Source organism: Panicum virgatum, chromosome 4K (assembly GCF_016808335.1).
Source record: "Panicum virgatum strain AP13 chromosome 4K, P.virgatum_v5, whole genome shotgun sequence".
NCBI classification, from domain to species: Eukaryota; Viridiplantae; Streptophyta; class Magnoliopsida; order Poales; family Poaceae; genus Panicum; species Panicum virgatum.
In genome coordinates this window covers 10,875,266-10,891,561 of record NC_053139.1, presented here as the reverse complement: position 1 = coordinate 10,891,561, position 16,296 = coordinate 10,875,266, and the positions used below count along the sequence as shown (strand labels likewise).

The following is a 16,296-nucleotide window of genomic DNA, read 5'->3' as shown; positions in this document are numbered from 1 at the left end:
ATGTGGGTCCTGGCTTTATAGCTGGACCACAGAAAATGTCACCATAATTGGAACAGAGTAGACCGCTATAAAAATTTCATCATAATTGGATCACAAAAAATTAGATATAAAATAATTTTAAAAATATATATTAAAAAATTAGAAATATATTTTTTACTGAATTATATCATATCATATGTTTAATGTATAGACCTACTCATGTGGAGTCCAACAAAATTTGATTTTTAATTTTATAATTTTTTACATTTTACATAATTTTTCAAAGATCCATCCAAAATAAATATAAAAGGAAAAGATAAAACTATTAAAAAATCACTTAGAGAGGTCATATATCCGGTTTGGCGAGTTCAAAGAGAAAAAATACTCGGTTTTCAAGTTCAGGGTGAAAACATATATTGGGATCATAGTTTAGGGAGATAAATAAAACTTTTTTCCTTCGTCGACATAGTAAAACCAGTAACGTGTACTGCAGTACTGCTGGCTACAGTCCACAAGAAATGCACCACTCGCCGCCGCCTCCCACCCGAGCGACAGTGCGTTCGCACTGGAGAACGCAGACGTGCACTCGTGGCGCACCGTAGGGACAGGGTGTAAAAGGTTTCCTTTCGCCCTCAAAAAAAAAAAGGTTCCTTTCTTGTCTCAGCAGAGTGGCCGAGCCCCCCTTCGACCTCACCGTCTCACGTTTACCCTGCCCGCGCCAGTCTCGCTTCCAAGACACGGCCCCAGCGGCCAGCAGCCAGCAGCCAGCAGCCCAGCACGGCACTCCACTGCTCACTTACCAGGTGGAGCCCACCGCCAGCAAACTTTACCAGGTTCCAGACGGATCAGAAAGAACCCCCCGGCCCGGAGCACGCCGTTTTCCGCTCACCGTATTCGTGCCCACGGAGCCGTGCCACCCGTTCGGCCGACAGGTGGGGCCAGCGAGGCTCCGGGCCCGCGCGTCATCGTCGGACCACCGCCAGCCGAAACGCGCCGGGGAGGAAACGGCTCGGTCGGGGTCGCCCCCTGCTCGGGCGCCTCCTTCCCGCCCCACCACGCGCGCAAACGACGCGAGGCCGTTCGCGCGCCCCGCCGCCAGCCTCGTGCGCCCCGAGCTGGCGCTCGGCCGCTCGCCGTGATCCCCACTGGCCCTACGCGCCAGGCGCCCGAACAAAAGTCGCGGTCGACCCTCCTCCTCACTCATCAGTCCTCCTCCCAGTCGGCCACTACTCCCCGCCCCCGCCGCGCGCGTGCGCCGACGACCGGCGACGGACGGACGATCGATCCCGCCGCGCGGTGCCATCATGTCGTCGTCGGCCGCCTCGTCCGCCCTCATCCTCGCGCTCTCCTCCGGCACCCCCGGGGGGCGCCGGCGCTGTGCCCCGCCGTCCCGCACCGGCGCGAGCCTCATCACCTTCCCGCTCTGGGCGCCGCGGGAGCGGGACGACGCGACGGTGGCGCGCGCGGAGGCCGGGCCGGGGGGCTGGGACGCGGCGCCGCCGCCGGAGCGGAGGGCCGGCGCCGGCGCCGCCGACGCCAGCAGCAGGCAGCCCCGCGCGCGGCGCAAGGCGGTTAGTCTGGTCCACGCCGGCCCCTACCTGCCCCCCTCGATGTAGGATCGCTGCTTCTTCTCTGACAGACTGACACCCACGTGTGCCCGCGCGCAGGTCTCCAGACGGAGGGAGCCTCCTGTTCAGCCGGTCAGCCGTTACGGCTCCGGGGCGGCGGGGAACGCGGCGGCCGGCCAGAACGGCGCGCTGGCGGGCGGCGAGACCAAGTCCATCGTCGCCGCGCCGCCGGCCACCATAGTGAAGTTCCCGGGCCCGGGCTACACCGTGATCCTCCCCGCCGCCCAGGACGTAGCGCCGAGGGCTGCCGTCCCGGTCCCGGCCCCGGAGCCACCGCCGCTGCCACCGTCTGAGGAAAACTTCGTGTCGCCACCAGCTTCCATTCCCATGCCCGGCGCCGACGGCAATGCCGGACTTGCGGAGAAGAGGCGCGCACAGGTTGACGTGGAAGGAGTTCCAAATCCAATTCCACCACCTCCTCCTCCTCCGCCTGCGCCTGCGGTGCAAGAACAAGAGGCTGCTTGGGATTTCAAGAAGTATATCGGTTTCGACGAGCCTGTTGAAACGAAGGATGAGGCCGGGGTTGGTGCGGATGTTGCTGGTTCTTTTGAAGATCACGAGAACGATGATCCTGGCCCTTTGGCTGGGGAGAATGTCATGAACGTGATCGTGGTGTCTGCTGAATGTTCTCCCTGGTGCAAAACAGGCAAGAACAGTACTGTTGTTTGTGGTTTATTCTGGAGCTGCTGTTCATTCTAGGCTGCCTGGATTACTGATGTGGGCAACCGTTGAGTATTATAGGTGGCCTTGGAGATGTTGCGGGAGCTCTGCCGAAGGCTTTGGCCAGAAGAGGACATCGTGTTATGGTATAGTACTCTCAGGCTTCTGTTTTTCTCATTTGGTTGCTTTTAATTTCCTTTCTGTTGTCATCTTCAATATTTCATCATTTGGTAAATCTATGCTTTGATAACTTGAGGTGCACATTGTTAGATGTGATGAAATGGAAGGTAAGTTGATTGCACATGATCTGAAAAGAGACTTCTTGGTTCCTTTGTTACAGACATCTGAAACCTTGATGATCAGATGATACATAGGGACTAGTACAAGGTAGTGTTTTATTTTAAAAAAAAATTGTGTCACACGAATGATCATCATATCTGAAACTGTTGCTTAAGACAGCAATACAGAAGTGATCATCTTACTGTAAATGAATACATTGTACTATGTAACTAAGTTAGTGATACAAACTTCGCAATCACACACAGTGATACTTTAAATCAGGTACTCTGAATAGACTTAGATGACTTACCTAAAATTTTGGGGCAATGTTGCTTGTTTCAATCTAAGGTTGTGGTACCAAGGTATGGGGACTATGCGGAAGCCTTCGACATGGGAATCACGAAATACTACAAAGCTGCAGGACAGGTGCGCGTAAACCTCCCGATCAAATGGGAGCCTGATATAGAAAATGCCAAGGCCCAAAATCGCAATATATTCAATTTAATTGGCATTTGATTTGGCTTTCAGGACTTGGAAGTGAAATATTTTCATGCATTTATTGATGGAGTCGATTTTGTGTTCATTGATGCACCTCTCTTCCGGCACCGTCAAGGTGACATTTATGGGGGGAATAGACAGGTGAAGCTCCTTCCTTGTTTTATCACAATTCATTTTCACTGCACTGGTTATCTAAGATCTAGCCAAAGTGCATTCAATTGAAATTCGATTCCCCATTTACTTCAGGAAATTATGAAGCGCATGATTTTGTTCTGCAAGGTTGCTGTTGAGGTACTCTCCCGTGAACTCTTCTGGTCAACCATATTGGAAAATTCTGAATTTTACACTTATCAATATAGTTTGTCATATGCAAATCCAAATCCAGCCAAATGCCAAATTATTGTACTGCTAGGCGCTCTTCTTTTGCACCAATGAATGCTATTTTATTATCTTGATTCTCCCTATTGCTCATGATAATTCTATCATCTTCATTCAATTGGCACGTTCCTACATATGCTGTACCTGAATGCTGCTGTATTATATATGTGACTAAGAACAATGGACTAACTGCTGTGTTCCTCCTTAATCTTCAGGTTCCTTGGCACGTTCCATGTGGCGGTGTGTGCTATGGTGATGGCAATTTGGTGTTCATTGCTAATGATTGGCACACTGCACTCCTGCCTGTTTATCTGAAAGCATATTACAGAGACAATGGCATGATGCAGTACACTCGCTCCGTTCTCGTCATACACAACATCGCTCACCAGGTCTTTTCCTTCCCATAATCATGATTATTTTGTACCTTTGCTGTTTTTTTCTTCTTTTTATAGACTTCATTCAAAATGGTTCAATTACGATCATGGTGCATTGGAAAAGTTACTGAACGATGGCCCATTGGTTCAGATATTCAGTCAATTATTGGTTTTGGTCGGTTCTCAACTAGACTTCACTTTCTGGAATCCTGATGTTTTCCCTCTTGTCTGCAGGGTCGCGGCCCTGTAGCTGAATACCCGTACATGGACCTGCCTGAACACTACCTCCAGCACTTCGAGCTGTACGACCCCGTCGGCGGTGAGCACGCCAACATCTTCGCGGCGGGCCTGAAGATGGCGGACCAGGTGGTGACCGTGAGCCGCGGCTACCTGTGGGAGCTGAAGACGGTGGAAGGCGGGTGGGGCCTCCACGACATCATCCGGTCCAACGACTGGAAGATGAACGGCATCGTGAACGGCATCGACCACCAGGAGTGGAGCCCCGAGGTGGACGCGCACCTCCGGTCGGACGGGTACACCAACTACAGCCTCCGGACGCTGGACGCCGGCAAGCGGCAGTGCAAGGCGGCGCTGCAGCGGGAGCTCGGGCTGGAGGTGCGCGACGACGTGCCGCTGCTGGGGTTCATCGGGCGGCTGGACGGGCAGAAGGGCGTGGACATCATCGGCGACGCGATGCCGTGGCTGGCCGGGCAGGACGTGCAGCTGGTGATGCTGGGCGCCGGGCGCGCGGACCTGGAGCGGATGCTGCAGCAGCTGGAGCGGGCGCACCACGACAGGGTGCGCGGGTGGGTGGGGTTCTCGGTGCCCATGGCGCACCGCATCACGGCGGGCGCCGACGTGCTGCTGATGCCGTCCCGGTTCGAGCCGTGCGGGCTGAACCAGCTGTACGCCATGGCGTACGGCACCGTCCCCGTGGTGCACGCCGTGGGCGGGCTGCGGGACACGGTGGCGCCCTTCGACCCGTTCGGCGACGCCGGGCTCGGGTGGACGTTCGACCGCGCGGAGCCCGGCAAGCTGGTCGAGGCGCTCGGGCACTGCCTCGACACGTACCGGAACTACAGGGAGAGCTGGAGGGGCATCCAGGCGCGCGGCATGTCGCAGGACCTCAGCTGGGACCACGCCGCCGAGCTCTACGAGGAGGTCCTCGTCAAGGCCAAGTACCAGTGGTGAGAGCAGAACCCCGGCCCGGCCGGCCTCCGCCGCTTCGATCGGTTGCGCGCGCAACTTCTGCTCGATCGTGTTGTTTCGACTTATTTTCTCCGGCTTGTTGATCCATTATACATTCCGCATTCAGAACGGTTTCGGTGAAGAGCTTCATCTGCAACGCCGCGGTGGTGTGGTCATACAGGGGGGAATAGAGATAGCTTGAGCTGTGTTTCGACTGGCGCCTTGTAAAAAAAAAACGGCATATTGAATGTTTCGACACATACATGGAGTACTAAATGAAGTCTATTTATAAAACTTTTTTGTATAGATGGGCTGTAAATCGCGAGACGAATCTAATTAGCCTACTTATTCCATGATTTGCAACAGTGATGCTACAGTAAACATCCGCTAATTATTAACTAATTGTGGATTAATTAGTATCATTATATTCGTCTCGCGATTTACAATTCATCTGTGCAAAAAGTTTTGTAAATAGACTTCATTCAGTACTTCAAATTAGTAAGATTACAACACAAAAAAATTTTGCGCCGAAACTAAACACGGCCTGGGTTTCATACTTCGTAGCGCAGTAGTGGAGGTTGTATGGAATTATGTTTGTTTGTTCTGCAGATTTGAGATGCCAGCAAATAAATAAATGCAGGCGTGTAGCTGCTATGTCATACAAGGTTACTTCTTGAAAGCAACGTCTTGTGAAAATTTGAAAGATCTCTTGTCATGAAAGTTTGGCAAAAACTAGTATTGGACAAAGATATATATGTCAAAATTACATACAAAGATCTTTTGTACGTTCTAAAAAAATGCTATAAGTAAGAGCATGGCGTGTAAAAATCACTTTGCACATTTGTGCATATCGCAAACGAGGCCATATCGTTCTCACAGAATTCGTACCGTTTTAGCATGACACTCCCATCAAACACGTTCGTCGCCTCATGCATTTGCACGGCACGGACGTGCTGCTGCGTGCAGTGGTGGCTTCGAGCTGCCTGTCCCGTAGCGGTGCACGAGTAACACGACGAGAGAGCATCCAAAACTGAGGGCGGCAGCCAGCAGGAAAGCTCTCTCACCGCGGACGGCGCATCCACTATTCGTTGCCGGCCGGGCGCGGTGGGCGCGGCCACGACGGCGACGGCGACACATCGGCGGGCGGCAGCCAAGCGAACCGCAACGAGCGGGCGAATCGCGAATCCCGCTCCGCGTCCACCTCCTCGCATTTGGCATCTCCCCCCCTGGGCTGGTGATGGGCCCAGCGAGCCCTCTCGCTCGTTGCGAGACTGACAGGTGGGCCGTAGGTAGAGGCTGGGCCCACCGAACAGTACCGGTACGTGATGCCCAGTCCCCAGTAGCCCCGGAACGGCGGAACGTGATTCTCTTCTCGCCGCGGATGAGACAAGCGCTGACATGTGGAGCCCGGCTTCCGGTGGCCCACGTGTCAGCGACTCTGGCTGCGGTGAAGCCAGCGGACCAATCGGACAATCAGAGCGGCTGCCTCGTGAGCTCTACTAGTACTCGACCCGTCGTCCACTGGCTGCCTCCCCGCACCGACGAGGCCCGCGAAAAGCAACGTCGCCGTCCCACCCCAAAAGCTGCGCGCAGCACGAGCGGGGATGGCCGGCGCAGAGGCGGTGGCCTCCTTGGCCGCGGTGGCGGCGGGGTGGCTCGACCACCTCGATGGGCCGACGGCAACGGCGACCCTGCGCCTGCGCCGGTGGTGGTCGTCGTTGTCGTCGTCGGGAGGCGGCCGCGTCGTCGCCGCCGGGCCGCCGTCCCGGCTGCTTGGCTGGTGGTGGCCGTCGGCGGCGCCGTGGTCGCTGCGGTCCGCGTGGGGCGCGGCGCGCGCGGCGGCCGTGGCGCCGGCGCTGGCCGCCGCGTCGTGGGCGTGCCTGGCCCTGTCGGCCATGCTGCTCGCCGACGCCGTGCTGCTGGCCGCCGCCAGCCTCCTCGCGCCGCTAAGGAGGTGCCGGGCGGCGGGCCCCATTGCCGGCCCCGGCCCCGGCGAGGACGTGGACGAGGAGGCGGGCGGCCGCGGCGCCGGCTACCCCATGGTGCTCGTCCAAATCCCCATGTACAACGAGCGGGAGGTGCGTCCGCAGCCACTCGCCGTACAGCGTACAGCGTACAGCTACCGCAGCGTGTAATACTGACGGCTTTTGTGCGTATAATACTGACGGCTTCCTCTTGGTTTGGGCACATGTGCAGGTGTACAAGCTTTCCATCGGCGCTGCGTGCGGGCTGGCATGGCCGTCGGATAGGGTCATCGTACAGGTTCTCGACGATTCCACCGATCCGACGGTCAAGGTAAGTTTGAATCATCTCGCTGAACTGTACATGTCCTGACTCACTGAGTCCTTATGACTCTGTCAAGAGTGCAAGTGCATTAGAACTGCAGTGACAGCAATGAGTTCAAGTAGCCACCATATGAACGTCTCTATGCTAGTTAGAGTGAACTGAACTCATCGCTGTCTTTTTTTAGAGAGTTCATATGGTGTGGCTACTTATAATTAGTTACCAGTTTTGAGTGCGAACAATGACTGCATACATTAGGTTGACCCATTTCAACGAACTACCGTGCACTAGCATTACTGAATTTTGCCGGTGCCGCCGTCCTCAGGACGATGTCACTGATGTTGTGTGTTCTCAACAGGATCTGGTGGAGCTTGAGTGCAAGTTTTGGGCTAGCAAAGGTAAGAACGTGAAATATGAGGTGAGGAACAATCGGAAAGGGTACAAGGCTGGCGCACTGAAGCAAGGGATGCTGTATGACTATGTTCAGCAGTGTGACTTTGTCGCCGTGTTTGACGCGGATTTCCAACCGGAACCTGACTTCCTCATGAGGATCGTCCCGTATCTTGTGCATGATCCACGAGTTGCACTTGTTCAGGCACGATGGGAGTTTGGTAAGCAGGAAAACCACAGACTATGTCTTGTTTTATCAATCAACAGAACTACAAAAAGTAGCCATAAGAACTTTGTAATCTGGTTTAGAAAAAAAAAGTAGCCATGAGAACTTTGTAATCTGGTTTAGAAAAAAAAGTAGTCGTAAGAACTCTGTCTTGTTTTATCAATCAACATAACTACAAAATGACCCGTACACCGTCACTGAAAACGTAGTTGGCAGACACTCACACCTCTAGTTATGTACGGAAAGGAAAACATCCTGACGAAAACAGAATTTTGTCCCTTCTATGTGCTGAGTAGGCTGTATCTGTCTGATGCATCTCTTGTTCCGATTGACAGGAGCTTGCTGACTGGCATTTCGGGACGGTTTTGCAGTTAATCCCAATGAATTCCTGATGACAAGGATACAAAAGATGACATTAGATTATCACTTCAAAGTAGAGCAGGAAGCAGGTTCATCCATGTTTGCCTTCTTTGGTTTTAACGGTATGACATTAGATTATCTCTCAGTCAGAATTCAGTCCTTTGTAATTCTGTTGGAGTAACATATTTAACTTCAGGAACTGCTGGTGTCTGGAGAATTTCTTCCATAAAGGAAGCCGGGGGCTGGGAGGATCGAACCACAGTGGAAGACATGGATTTAGCAGTCAGAGTAGGTCTCAAAGGATGGAAATTCATCTATGTCGGAGATGTTAAGGTGTGTTTTTTTTTTTGAGGGGTTTTGTTAAGGTAAGCTATAGTACTAATGTGGTTATTGGATTCAATTCTTTAGTTAAATTAAACCTTTTCATCTACAACTCTACTTTAGAGTACACCTAAAAGTATACGATACGAGAAAAGAAATTACAGTCAGAAGGCAACATGATAAAATGCTGAATGTGATTAACGCAGTATATTTAAGAAATGCCTGACCTGCAATTATGTTTTTACATGTGATGTGACTTGCGAGGAACTTACTGTTGCAATCATAGGTCAAAAGTGAACTGCCAAGCAATCTGAAGGCATATCGCCGTCAACAGCATCGGTGGACGTGTGGGGCAGCAAATTTATTCCGTAAGACAGGAAGAGAGATCATTCTGACTAAGGTAAATGTGCTTAGAGTAAGGCGATTTCTTGTCTGGTAAGCATGAGTTATAAAGTCCTCTAATATTTATCTGATGACTGATGTCCTCTACATCCTGGAGCAGGAGGCATCATTTGGGAGGAAGCTTTATTTGATCTACAGCTTCTTTTTCATCAGGAAGGTTGTTGCCCATGTGGTACCTTTCATGCTCTACTGTGTAGTAATCCCGTTGTCCGTCCTGATTCCTGAAGTCACAGTCCCTGTATGGGGAGTGGTTTATGTCCCAACAGCAATAACACTTCTATATGCCATCAGAAATCCTAGGTTCGTATCGTCAAGATCTGTTTATATCGCATCAGTTAGGATTTGTGCTAATGTTTCGAACAACTTCTTTGCTTCAGTTCTATCCACTTCATACCGTTCTGGATCCTCTTTGAGAATGTTATGTCTTTCCACCGGACGAAGGCGACATTCGTCGGTTTGCTTGAGCTCGGGAGTGTAAACGAGTGGGTTGTCACAGAGAAGATTGGTAATTCAAGCTGCATCAAGCCTGCTCCGCAGATACTTGAAAAGCCTCCCTGCAGATGCTGGGACAGGTAGCATGAGCGTTCTGTGTGTGGTTCCTGAGAAATTCCATCAAGTCTTGGCTTTAAACTGACTCTAATTTGTGCGGTGTTTTCACGCTCCTTGCAGATGCACCGTATCAGAGATTTTGGTTGCCATCTTCCTTTTCTTTTGTGCGACCTACAACTTGGTTCATGGAAGCGATTTCTATTTCGTTTACATATATCTACAGGCTATAACATTTCTTATTGTTGGCACCGGTTTCTGCGGAACATCCAGATCCAACTCATAGCGCTATATACAACAGTTAGACTGATCCAAACGGAGGAAATTGTTCAAGTTAGATCATGAACTCGTGATGACTAATAACATCATTGGACTGTCAGGCACACCGTGAAAGCAACGGATGCCCCTCTCTCTCTCTCCTTCGTCTTCGATCTTCTTTTTCTGGAAAAAGGATTGCAGGAATGATGTACTACATATGTAGCTTGTGATCTCCACACTTCTAGTCTTTTCACTTTTTTTTTTTGAATCGAGACTTTACCCCATTTCCATTACCAGAACGGAAATATAAGAGTTCGATACAACCCAACAGGGCATTGGGTAGAAAAAGATGAAAAGGGGAAGCCTTCACTGACCCCGTCTAACTTGTTTCAAGCTAGACTGGAAGGGGTTGAACACAGCTCCCAGGATTCCCCGGAGTTCAGAACTTGCTCGGAGGAGAGTAAAAGAGTTCAGATTAACAGAACTAGCAGACGAGCTAACTCCCAACCCGACAGCCAGAATTCAGAAATGAAGCACACTGCACACCAAGATCAAAAGGACTACTCCAGAGAAAAGCACAAACAAAAGCCATCCATCATCCCACGCGACTTTTTCATCATCGGGCGGCCCACGCTTCACTGTTCTTCGTCTGCTGCGTCGTCTCGATCGTCCTTGGGCGGTGGCAGTTGATGCGTAGGTTCCGGACGCGCCTGATGCCCTGACTAGTGGATTGCGCGCGCATTGCGCGCGCATAATTCCTTTGTAATCCTAGAGTTAGTTATCATGGTAGTAGAAGATGTTTACAAAAAATGTAAAAATAGTATGTACATTTTATAAGATCTGAAAGGGAAAAGGGAAATAGGAAGATCGGAGTTCAAGTTTAGAAAATTCTATTTTTTTCCCAGTGTAACCTAATTTAAACACATTGCGTGCCCACAACCTCTTTGTATTCTTGGTGGTAATTTTCATGGTAAGAAAAGATGTTTTTATTCCCAAGGGGACGTGCTGTTTTTTGAAGAAGGAAGTTTGATTTATCGGCTAATTCTTTTTGCTATTGGCCTTGGCCTGGGAAAAATTTGTTGTGTCATCTTTTTAACAGCTCCTTTTTTCCTCCGCACTGCCAGTCGAAGAATGTTGTGCAGATAGGGTTAGGCTGCTTAAATGTTGGGATGGCACATCATTGAAAGATGAAGCTGCAGGCAGAGAAGAAAGAGGCTCTGCAATTTTTTTTTCCATCCTGAAAGACTGTAAATCATAACTTAGAGCAAGTCCTTATAGGATTGAGTCAACAAATATAATCTAGAGATGCAAATTAGAAGAAATGCATTTTTACTCAATGTGTTTATGTTTGAATGGACAAAGATCAAAGAAACTGTGCTATCCCTTTGGATCTCTAATGGATTTAAAGCAGGAAATACAGCGATCAATAAATTCCCCTATTTTATTCCAAAAAAGGATTTAAACAATAAATCAATATTTTTGGCCTCACACTCTAAAATACCTTAACCAATGTTGGCTATCCTGTTCTGGTACGGAGATGGGAGGAGGAAAATATGGAGACTTGTATTCAATGGCAGATTTCTGTGTGCATGATGCTCAAAACATTGTCAATGGAAGGAAAAATGCCGGTGGGTGTAGGAATCTGGAGGATGTAGGATATAGCCCTGTCCGTTAAGGTTGATAGCTTCCTGATCGAGTTTCTTGTGTTCATACCAGCCTTGATGGGAAAAGAAGGCAAGGCAGTCAAAATCGGAGGCTGCCAGGTACAGTTTCAGAGTTGTAGGTGCAGGATGCGCAGGTCACCGTGAAGTCCCCCCAAATACAGTAGAATGGCAGTTTTTTTTTACCTTTGCTTTGCTTTTGCATATGTTCACATGCATGTAGGTAAGCAACAAGGAAGTTGGATAAGTACACCGTTTAACTACCGTGGCAAGCATGTTGAATTAGGTTAGTGAAAGAACATACCAAAGGAGATCACGTTTGAATTTGGGGGATGAAGAAGAGCATTAATTAAGCAAAAACGGTACAGAAGCACCTATTTGCATGTGGCCGCATAGGACTTATGGGCAAAAGGAGCATGAGAAATCGCGTTCATACCAGGTTCGGGGGGGGGGGGTAAATGGCCACGCAGCATGCTGTTCCCACCTACAGGTAATCAAAATTAAATAAGGGAAGACCAGCGAAGTCAGTGGTGTATAAGTAAATTCAATACAAAATGGAAGAATAGTTGAAGTTGAACTTAAAACCTGAAAGCCGTAAAGTAGCAGTAGAATCCTTTTTTTTCAACTATGTACGAAAAGAAAAAGGAAAAGGTCCATCAATTTTGGGCTCGCACCTTGCGGAACAGTAAATTGAGTTGAATCAAATCAATTTCTGTACTGGGAGAAATCATTGCCCAAATAAAATAGTAAATCAGTCGCAACATCTTTTTAAAATACATGGCATAATGAATCCAATCGTGGGTAAAGGCACAAAGAGAACAAGAAAGTCCCCACAGGAACAATATTGGAAGAAGTTGTGCTACATTTCTAGATTATATCCGCAGAACCTTTTGAAGATCTTTTGGATTATGTAGGTGATAAGAAAAACTTCCATGTCCAGCTACCTATATTCATAAATTTTTTAAATTATGAACAGATGTTATTGGCACTATTATGGGGGGGGGGGGTTGCTGAACCTGGATGGGTGCATTTTTCTAATCAAAACAATTCAAATATTTGCATAAAATATAATCTTAAAAAATGAGAAGTATATAAAAACAAGATGTCAGGTTTAATTACATATTTTTCTTCCTAATTCTCTAGAAACTATACTATAAATGTTTGATTATATAATTTGCTATCATTTATTGTTATTTAACAGTAATATGGAAATGAAAGTTTCTCTACGGGGCCATAAGGCAACACAACTCAGCATCAATGTTGTTTGCGACAAAGATGAAATTGTTCCCACAGTTATCCTGTTCACTGCTGTTTGATCATACCTATCAAAGGGTATTTGAACCATAAGTCCATAATATTTCATTTTCACCATACCACTAAACAATTAATATAAAAAAGTATTGGTTCGGAGAATTAGTCATTTTTTGTTTTGTATTTAATACAACAGCTTCAAATTTGAGCAAGAAATGTCCTTGAAATCACAGTTGTTTAAATACACAATGTATTCTGTTTTATCTCTTTTCAATTTCAATTGGAAAATAACCCTCAATCCATGTGCCTTAAACAGAAATGAAAGTCCAATTAACAGAAAGGAATACCATTAGGGAAGAAGCTGCTCAAGTTGTAGCTGAAACCAAATATAATGACACCTTTGTGTTGTCCATCAATGGAATTGAAACCACATTAGAGTTTTGCTTAGGAGATCAAGATTTCCTGGGTTCCAGTGGGATTGCCATATCGCTTAACATATTGCGCAAAACTATCCCATGTGAACGGTATTGCTCAAGGCTGACCTTTTTCCTATACTTCACACAATTTGGACCACTGACAAAATAGTGCATGATAGTCTACAAAATGGAAGACCGCTGACCTTCAGCAGCCTCTTTCCAAGTATGAAAGCGTGGAAAATCTATCCTTTCCTCTGCCCACCTACAACACAGGGCGCTCCATACTTTTGGCAGTCCATGCTGCACATATGAAAAGCGTGAAAAAACTTCTAATGACTTGAGAAAATACATCCAGGGTTCTTTTTCCTAAACTACTGATGACCTGAGGAAATACAATGAGGTCTGGCACATTGTTCTTTTTCCTAAGTTCACTTTAAATTGCATGCCAAAATGTATTTAGTGGAACAACTAAACGTCAACAACACTAGAATTGTATGTCTAACAAAGCAAACTACAAACATTTATGTGATTGGCCATTCTCTCAGCTCTAAATCTGGAAATGCAAATGGCACAGAATAATTGAAGTTTGTGTTTCCTTTAAAAATGCAGAGTATGCTTGGAGGCCTATGCAGTGTTCTTAACACTAAATAAATGCCCAAACATATTGGGAAATATTAATACAACTGGACTTGTGTTTGTACAATAGACAATAATTCACATATATGAATAGGAATATCCGTCAGATCAGTCTATGTCAATAGAAATGCTGAACTGACGTGGCATTTTCTAAACTAAACAATAACCATGGACATATATGAAAAAGAATAGATGTATCTTATATGGTATTTCATTTTATTTTTCAAGTACAAAATACCCGCATCAACCAAATATGGCCCTAGAACTCACATAATAATTAATAAGATTGAAGAAAAGTAGCTCATAGTACCTGCCAATGTCTTGAGCAGCATGGAAGGACACACAATTACTTCTAAAGGTGCTTTTGCATGACCTGTAAAAATACAAAGACCATATTCTTAACCTAATGGAAAATGATAAATACTGATTAATACTTATAATTCTAATGTCAGCTTGATCCTACGTGACAAAGAAGGAAGATCACCAAGAGGAAGATCCAGATACAGGGAGTGCTATAATCACTCAACTCCAGCTGCCAAATTTAGCAAAAAAGAAAGGAAAAAAAAAGAGGAAAAGAGCGAGTGAAATCTATGAAGGCAGAAGCATAAGCTTGTTGGGTATGAAGCTGGACCAGCACTCACTGCTGGAAGGGACCAAGCTCGTGGTGCTCATCTCCTATCTCCCACCAACACTCGTCAACAGACTGCGCCTCCTAGAGGGGGGAAAAATCAAATTTTGTGCAGGCTAAAAGGAACAGATCTAGACAAGGGGGGGGGGGGGGGGGAGAAAATGCAGATGCAAGTCAGACGAGAGAGGAGGAAGGGGGGAGGAGCTCCGCAGCCAACCCTGTAGCAGCGGGAAGGTCCAAAGCGAGCTCTGCAGGCGGCGCCCGGAAGCTCGGCCAAAGGCCGCGTGTCCTGGCGGGGGTAGTTCCCCGCGCCTTGCGCTTGGATGGTGGCGGGGGTGGTGGGACGAGCCCATGGCGCCTCAGATGGAGGGCTGGCCGGGGCCCGGGGGTGGTGCGGCTGGTGAGGCTAGCCCGTGGAGGGGTTGGCTGCGGCAAGGTGCGTAGGGCCAGGATCGCAGACGGCGGCGACCAGTGGAAGCGGCGGGGCGTTGGGTGGGAGGAGGGCGCTGCTCCTCGCCTGGTGCCGTCGGCGGGCTCGGGAAGCCCGTGCGCGCCGGCGCCGGTTGGGGCACAGCATCGGGGCGACCAGGAGAGGAAAGCCGAGTGCTCACGGAAATTTCTAGGAGGAAGCGATGGCAGCGGCTTTTGTTGACTTGGGAGACTACCCGGTGAAGAAGCTGAGGCATCGGTTATCACCGTTGGTTAGGAATCGGAGGGTCGGTAGAATTTTCGCTGACGTGGATGCTCCCAGAGCTCACGGAGGCGTGGGGGAATCTCTTACTACGATTCACGCACCAAAAGGTGGCACCACATCGTGCCACGTCAGCAAAAAAAATCGTGGCCGTCGATCCGGCGACCAACGGCCCGCGGCCGGCCGAGCACCTCCTCGCAGCCGCGCCCCCGCATGCGCCGACCGCCGCCGCAGGCCGCGCCTCCCGCTGCCACGCCATGGCCTCCACCGCAACGCGCGAGCCTCCAGCGCCGCGCGCATGGCCCACACCGGATCCGGCCGTGGACGGAGGAGGGAGGAGGGAGGAAGGAGGCGAGCGGCGGGCTCCAGGCGAGGGAGGGGGAACGAGGACAAGGGAGGAGGCCCGTCGCCTCCTGCAGGGCCGCCGCCGCGCGCTCCGACCGCTGCCGCTGCCGCTCCGCCCCTGCTCCTCCACCTCCTCCACTGCCGCTCCGCCCCGCCGTTGCGCTCACGGCCGCGGCAGGAGAGGGCCGCGCCGGTGGTCGAGAGGAGGTGCCGACCTCGCTGACGCCCGCAGCAGGTGGGGAGGGTCGCGCCCGCTCGGCCTGCTCGCCCGCGGCGGAGCTGCTCGCCCAGAGCACGGCACGAGGGAACTCCACTGCGAGGCCCACCGCTCGACGCAGCCCCACGCGCCCCGCGACCCGCCCGCTGCCACGCCATGGCCTCCGCCGCAGTGTGCGCCAGCACGGATCCCGCCGCCACGGCCATGGACGGACAATGGAGGAGGAGAGAGACGGCCCGCAGGCTCGAGGACCTCGCGGGCCGAGGTTGAGGCCGCCGGATCTGGCCAGCCCCGCCGTCTGCGCGCCGCGCTCCCGAGCAGAAGCTCCGTTGGAGAAAAAAAAACTCCAGCACAAGTTAACAGGTCCAAGCACGAGTACGGAACAATCACAAACTAATAAATCCAACCGTGTGTCAAGTACACGGCCGCAGATCCAAACACGAGGAGGGCACATTATCAAATAACAACCACAAGCTAACGCATCAAGCGGATTAGTACTTTTACTACTTGATGCTCACTATTAATCTTCACTAGCTGCTGCACATGGATGCAAATTTGCTCGGGACTTGTGAAAGCAGCGACGGATGTGGTCTTCGTGATCCAGTAGAGAGAACTAAGAACTGAGGGAGGAGCGGAATGAGTGATTGAGTGGTGGCGGCCGCCGCCTGCCTTGTCCCTGCA

General features: G+C 49.9%; 3 protein-coding genes across 3 annotated transcripts; 2 read left to right on the top strand and 1 right to left on the bottom strand.

Annotated features, from left to right (window-relative positions):
- Positions 1-1,077: 1,077 nt before the first annotated feature.
- LOC120703074 (soluble starch synthase 2-3, chloroplastic/amyloplastic-like) lies at positions 1,078-5,242 on the top strand. The gene is made up of 8 exons (XM_039987080.1): positions 1,078-1,550; positions 1,647-2,253; positions 2,349-2,413; positions 2,895-2,972; positions 3,075-3,185; positions 3,291-3,335; positions 3,638-3,811; positions 4,031-5,242. The coding sequence occupies exons 1-8, from the start codon at positions 1,284-1,286 to the stop codon at positions 4,985-4,987; spliced, it is 2,304 nt and encodes a 767-aa protein (XP_039843014.1). The 5' UTR covers positions 1,078-1,283; the 3' UTR covers positions 4,988-5,242.
- A 1,272-nt stretch (positions 5,243-6,514) lies between these two features.
- On the top strand, positions 6,515-10,093 carry LOC120703073 (probable glucomannan 4-beta-mannosyltransferase 3). Its single transcript, XM_039987079.1, has 9 exons — positions 6,515-7,062; positions 7,181-7,279; positions 7,626-7,878; positions 8,255-8,365; positions 8,440-8,576; positions 8,851-8,964; positions 9,067-9,266; positions 9,344-9,538; positions 9,636-10,093. Exons 1-9 carry the CDS (start codon positions 6,589-6,591, stop codon positions 9,796-9,798), a joined length of 1,746 nt encoding a protein of 581 aa, XP_039843013.1. The 5' UTR covers positions 6,515-6,588; the 3' UTR covers positions 9,799-10,093.
- Positions 10,094-13,301: 3,208 nt separating this feature from the next.
- On the bottom strand, positions 13,302-15,312 carry LOC120701872. Its single transcript, XM_039985680.1, has 5 exons — positions 15,220-15,312; positions 14,580-14,768; positions 14,376-14,446; positions 14,045-14,107; positions 13,302-13,398 (listed from the first exon to the last, which is right to left on the bottom strand). Exons 1-5 carry the CDS (start codon positions 15,310-15,312, stop codon positions 13,341-13,343), a joined length of 474 nt encoding a protein of 157 aa, XP_039841614.1. The 3' UTR covers positions 13,302-13,340.
- Between the last annotated feature and the right edge of the window lie 984 nt (positions 15,313-16,296).

What these genes read in the sequence shown, in the direction of transcription:
- LOC120703074 (XM_039987080.1), top strand. Translation starts at nt 1,284, where the DNA reads ATGTCGTCGTCGGCCGCCTCGTCCGCCCTCATCCTCGCGCTCTCCTCC. An exon ending in TTCTCCCTGGTGCAAAACAG is followed by an intron (nt 2,254 to 2,348) that starts GCAAGAACAGTA and finishes TGAGTATTATAG; the next exon opens with GTGGCCTTGGAGATGTTGCG. An exon ending in ACTACAAAGCTGCAGGACAG is followed by an intron (nt 2,973 to 3,074) that starts GTGCGCGTAAAC and finishes TTTGGCTTTCAG; the next exon opens with GACTTGGAAGTGAAATATTT.
- LOC120703073 (XM_039987079.1), top strand. Translation starts at nt 6,589, where the DNA reads ATGGCCGGCGCAGAGGCGGTGGCCTCCTTGGCCGCGGTGGCGGCGGGG. An exon ending in TCAGGCACGATGGGAGTTTG is followed by an intron (nt 7,879 to 8,254) that starts GTAAGCAGGAAA and finishes ACGGTTTTGCAG; the next exon opens with TTAATCCCAATGAATTCCTG. An exon ending in TCTATGTCGGAGATGTTAAG is followed by an intron (nt 8,577 to 8,850) that starts GTGTGTTTTTTT and finishes TTGCAATCATAG; the next exon opens with GTCAAAAGTGAACTGCCAAG.
- LOC120701872 (XM_039985680.1), bottom strand. Translation starts at nt 15,312, where the DNA reads ATGGCGTGGCAGCGGGAGGCGCGGCCTGCGGCGGCGGTCGGCGCATGC. An exon ending in CGGCCGGCCGCGGGCCGTTG is followed by an intron (nt 14,769 to 15,219) that starts GTCGCCGGATCG and finishes TCCACGGGCTAG; the next exon opens with CCTCACCAGCCGCACCACCC. An exon ending in GCTGCTCAAGACATTGGCAG is followed by an intron (nt 13,399 to 14,044) that starts GTACTATGAGCT and finishes TCATATGTGCAG; the next exon opens with CATGGACTGCCAAAAGTATG.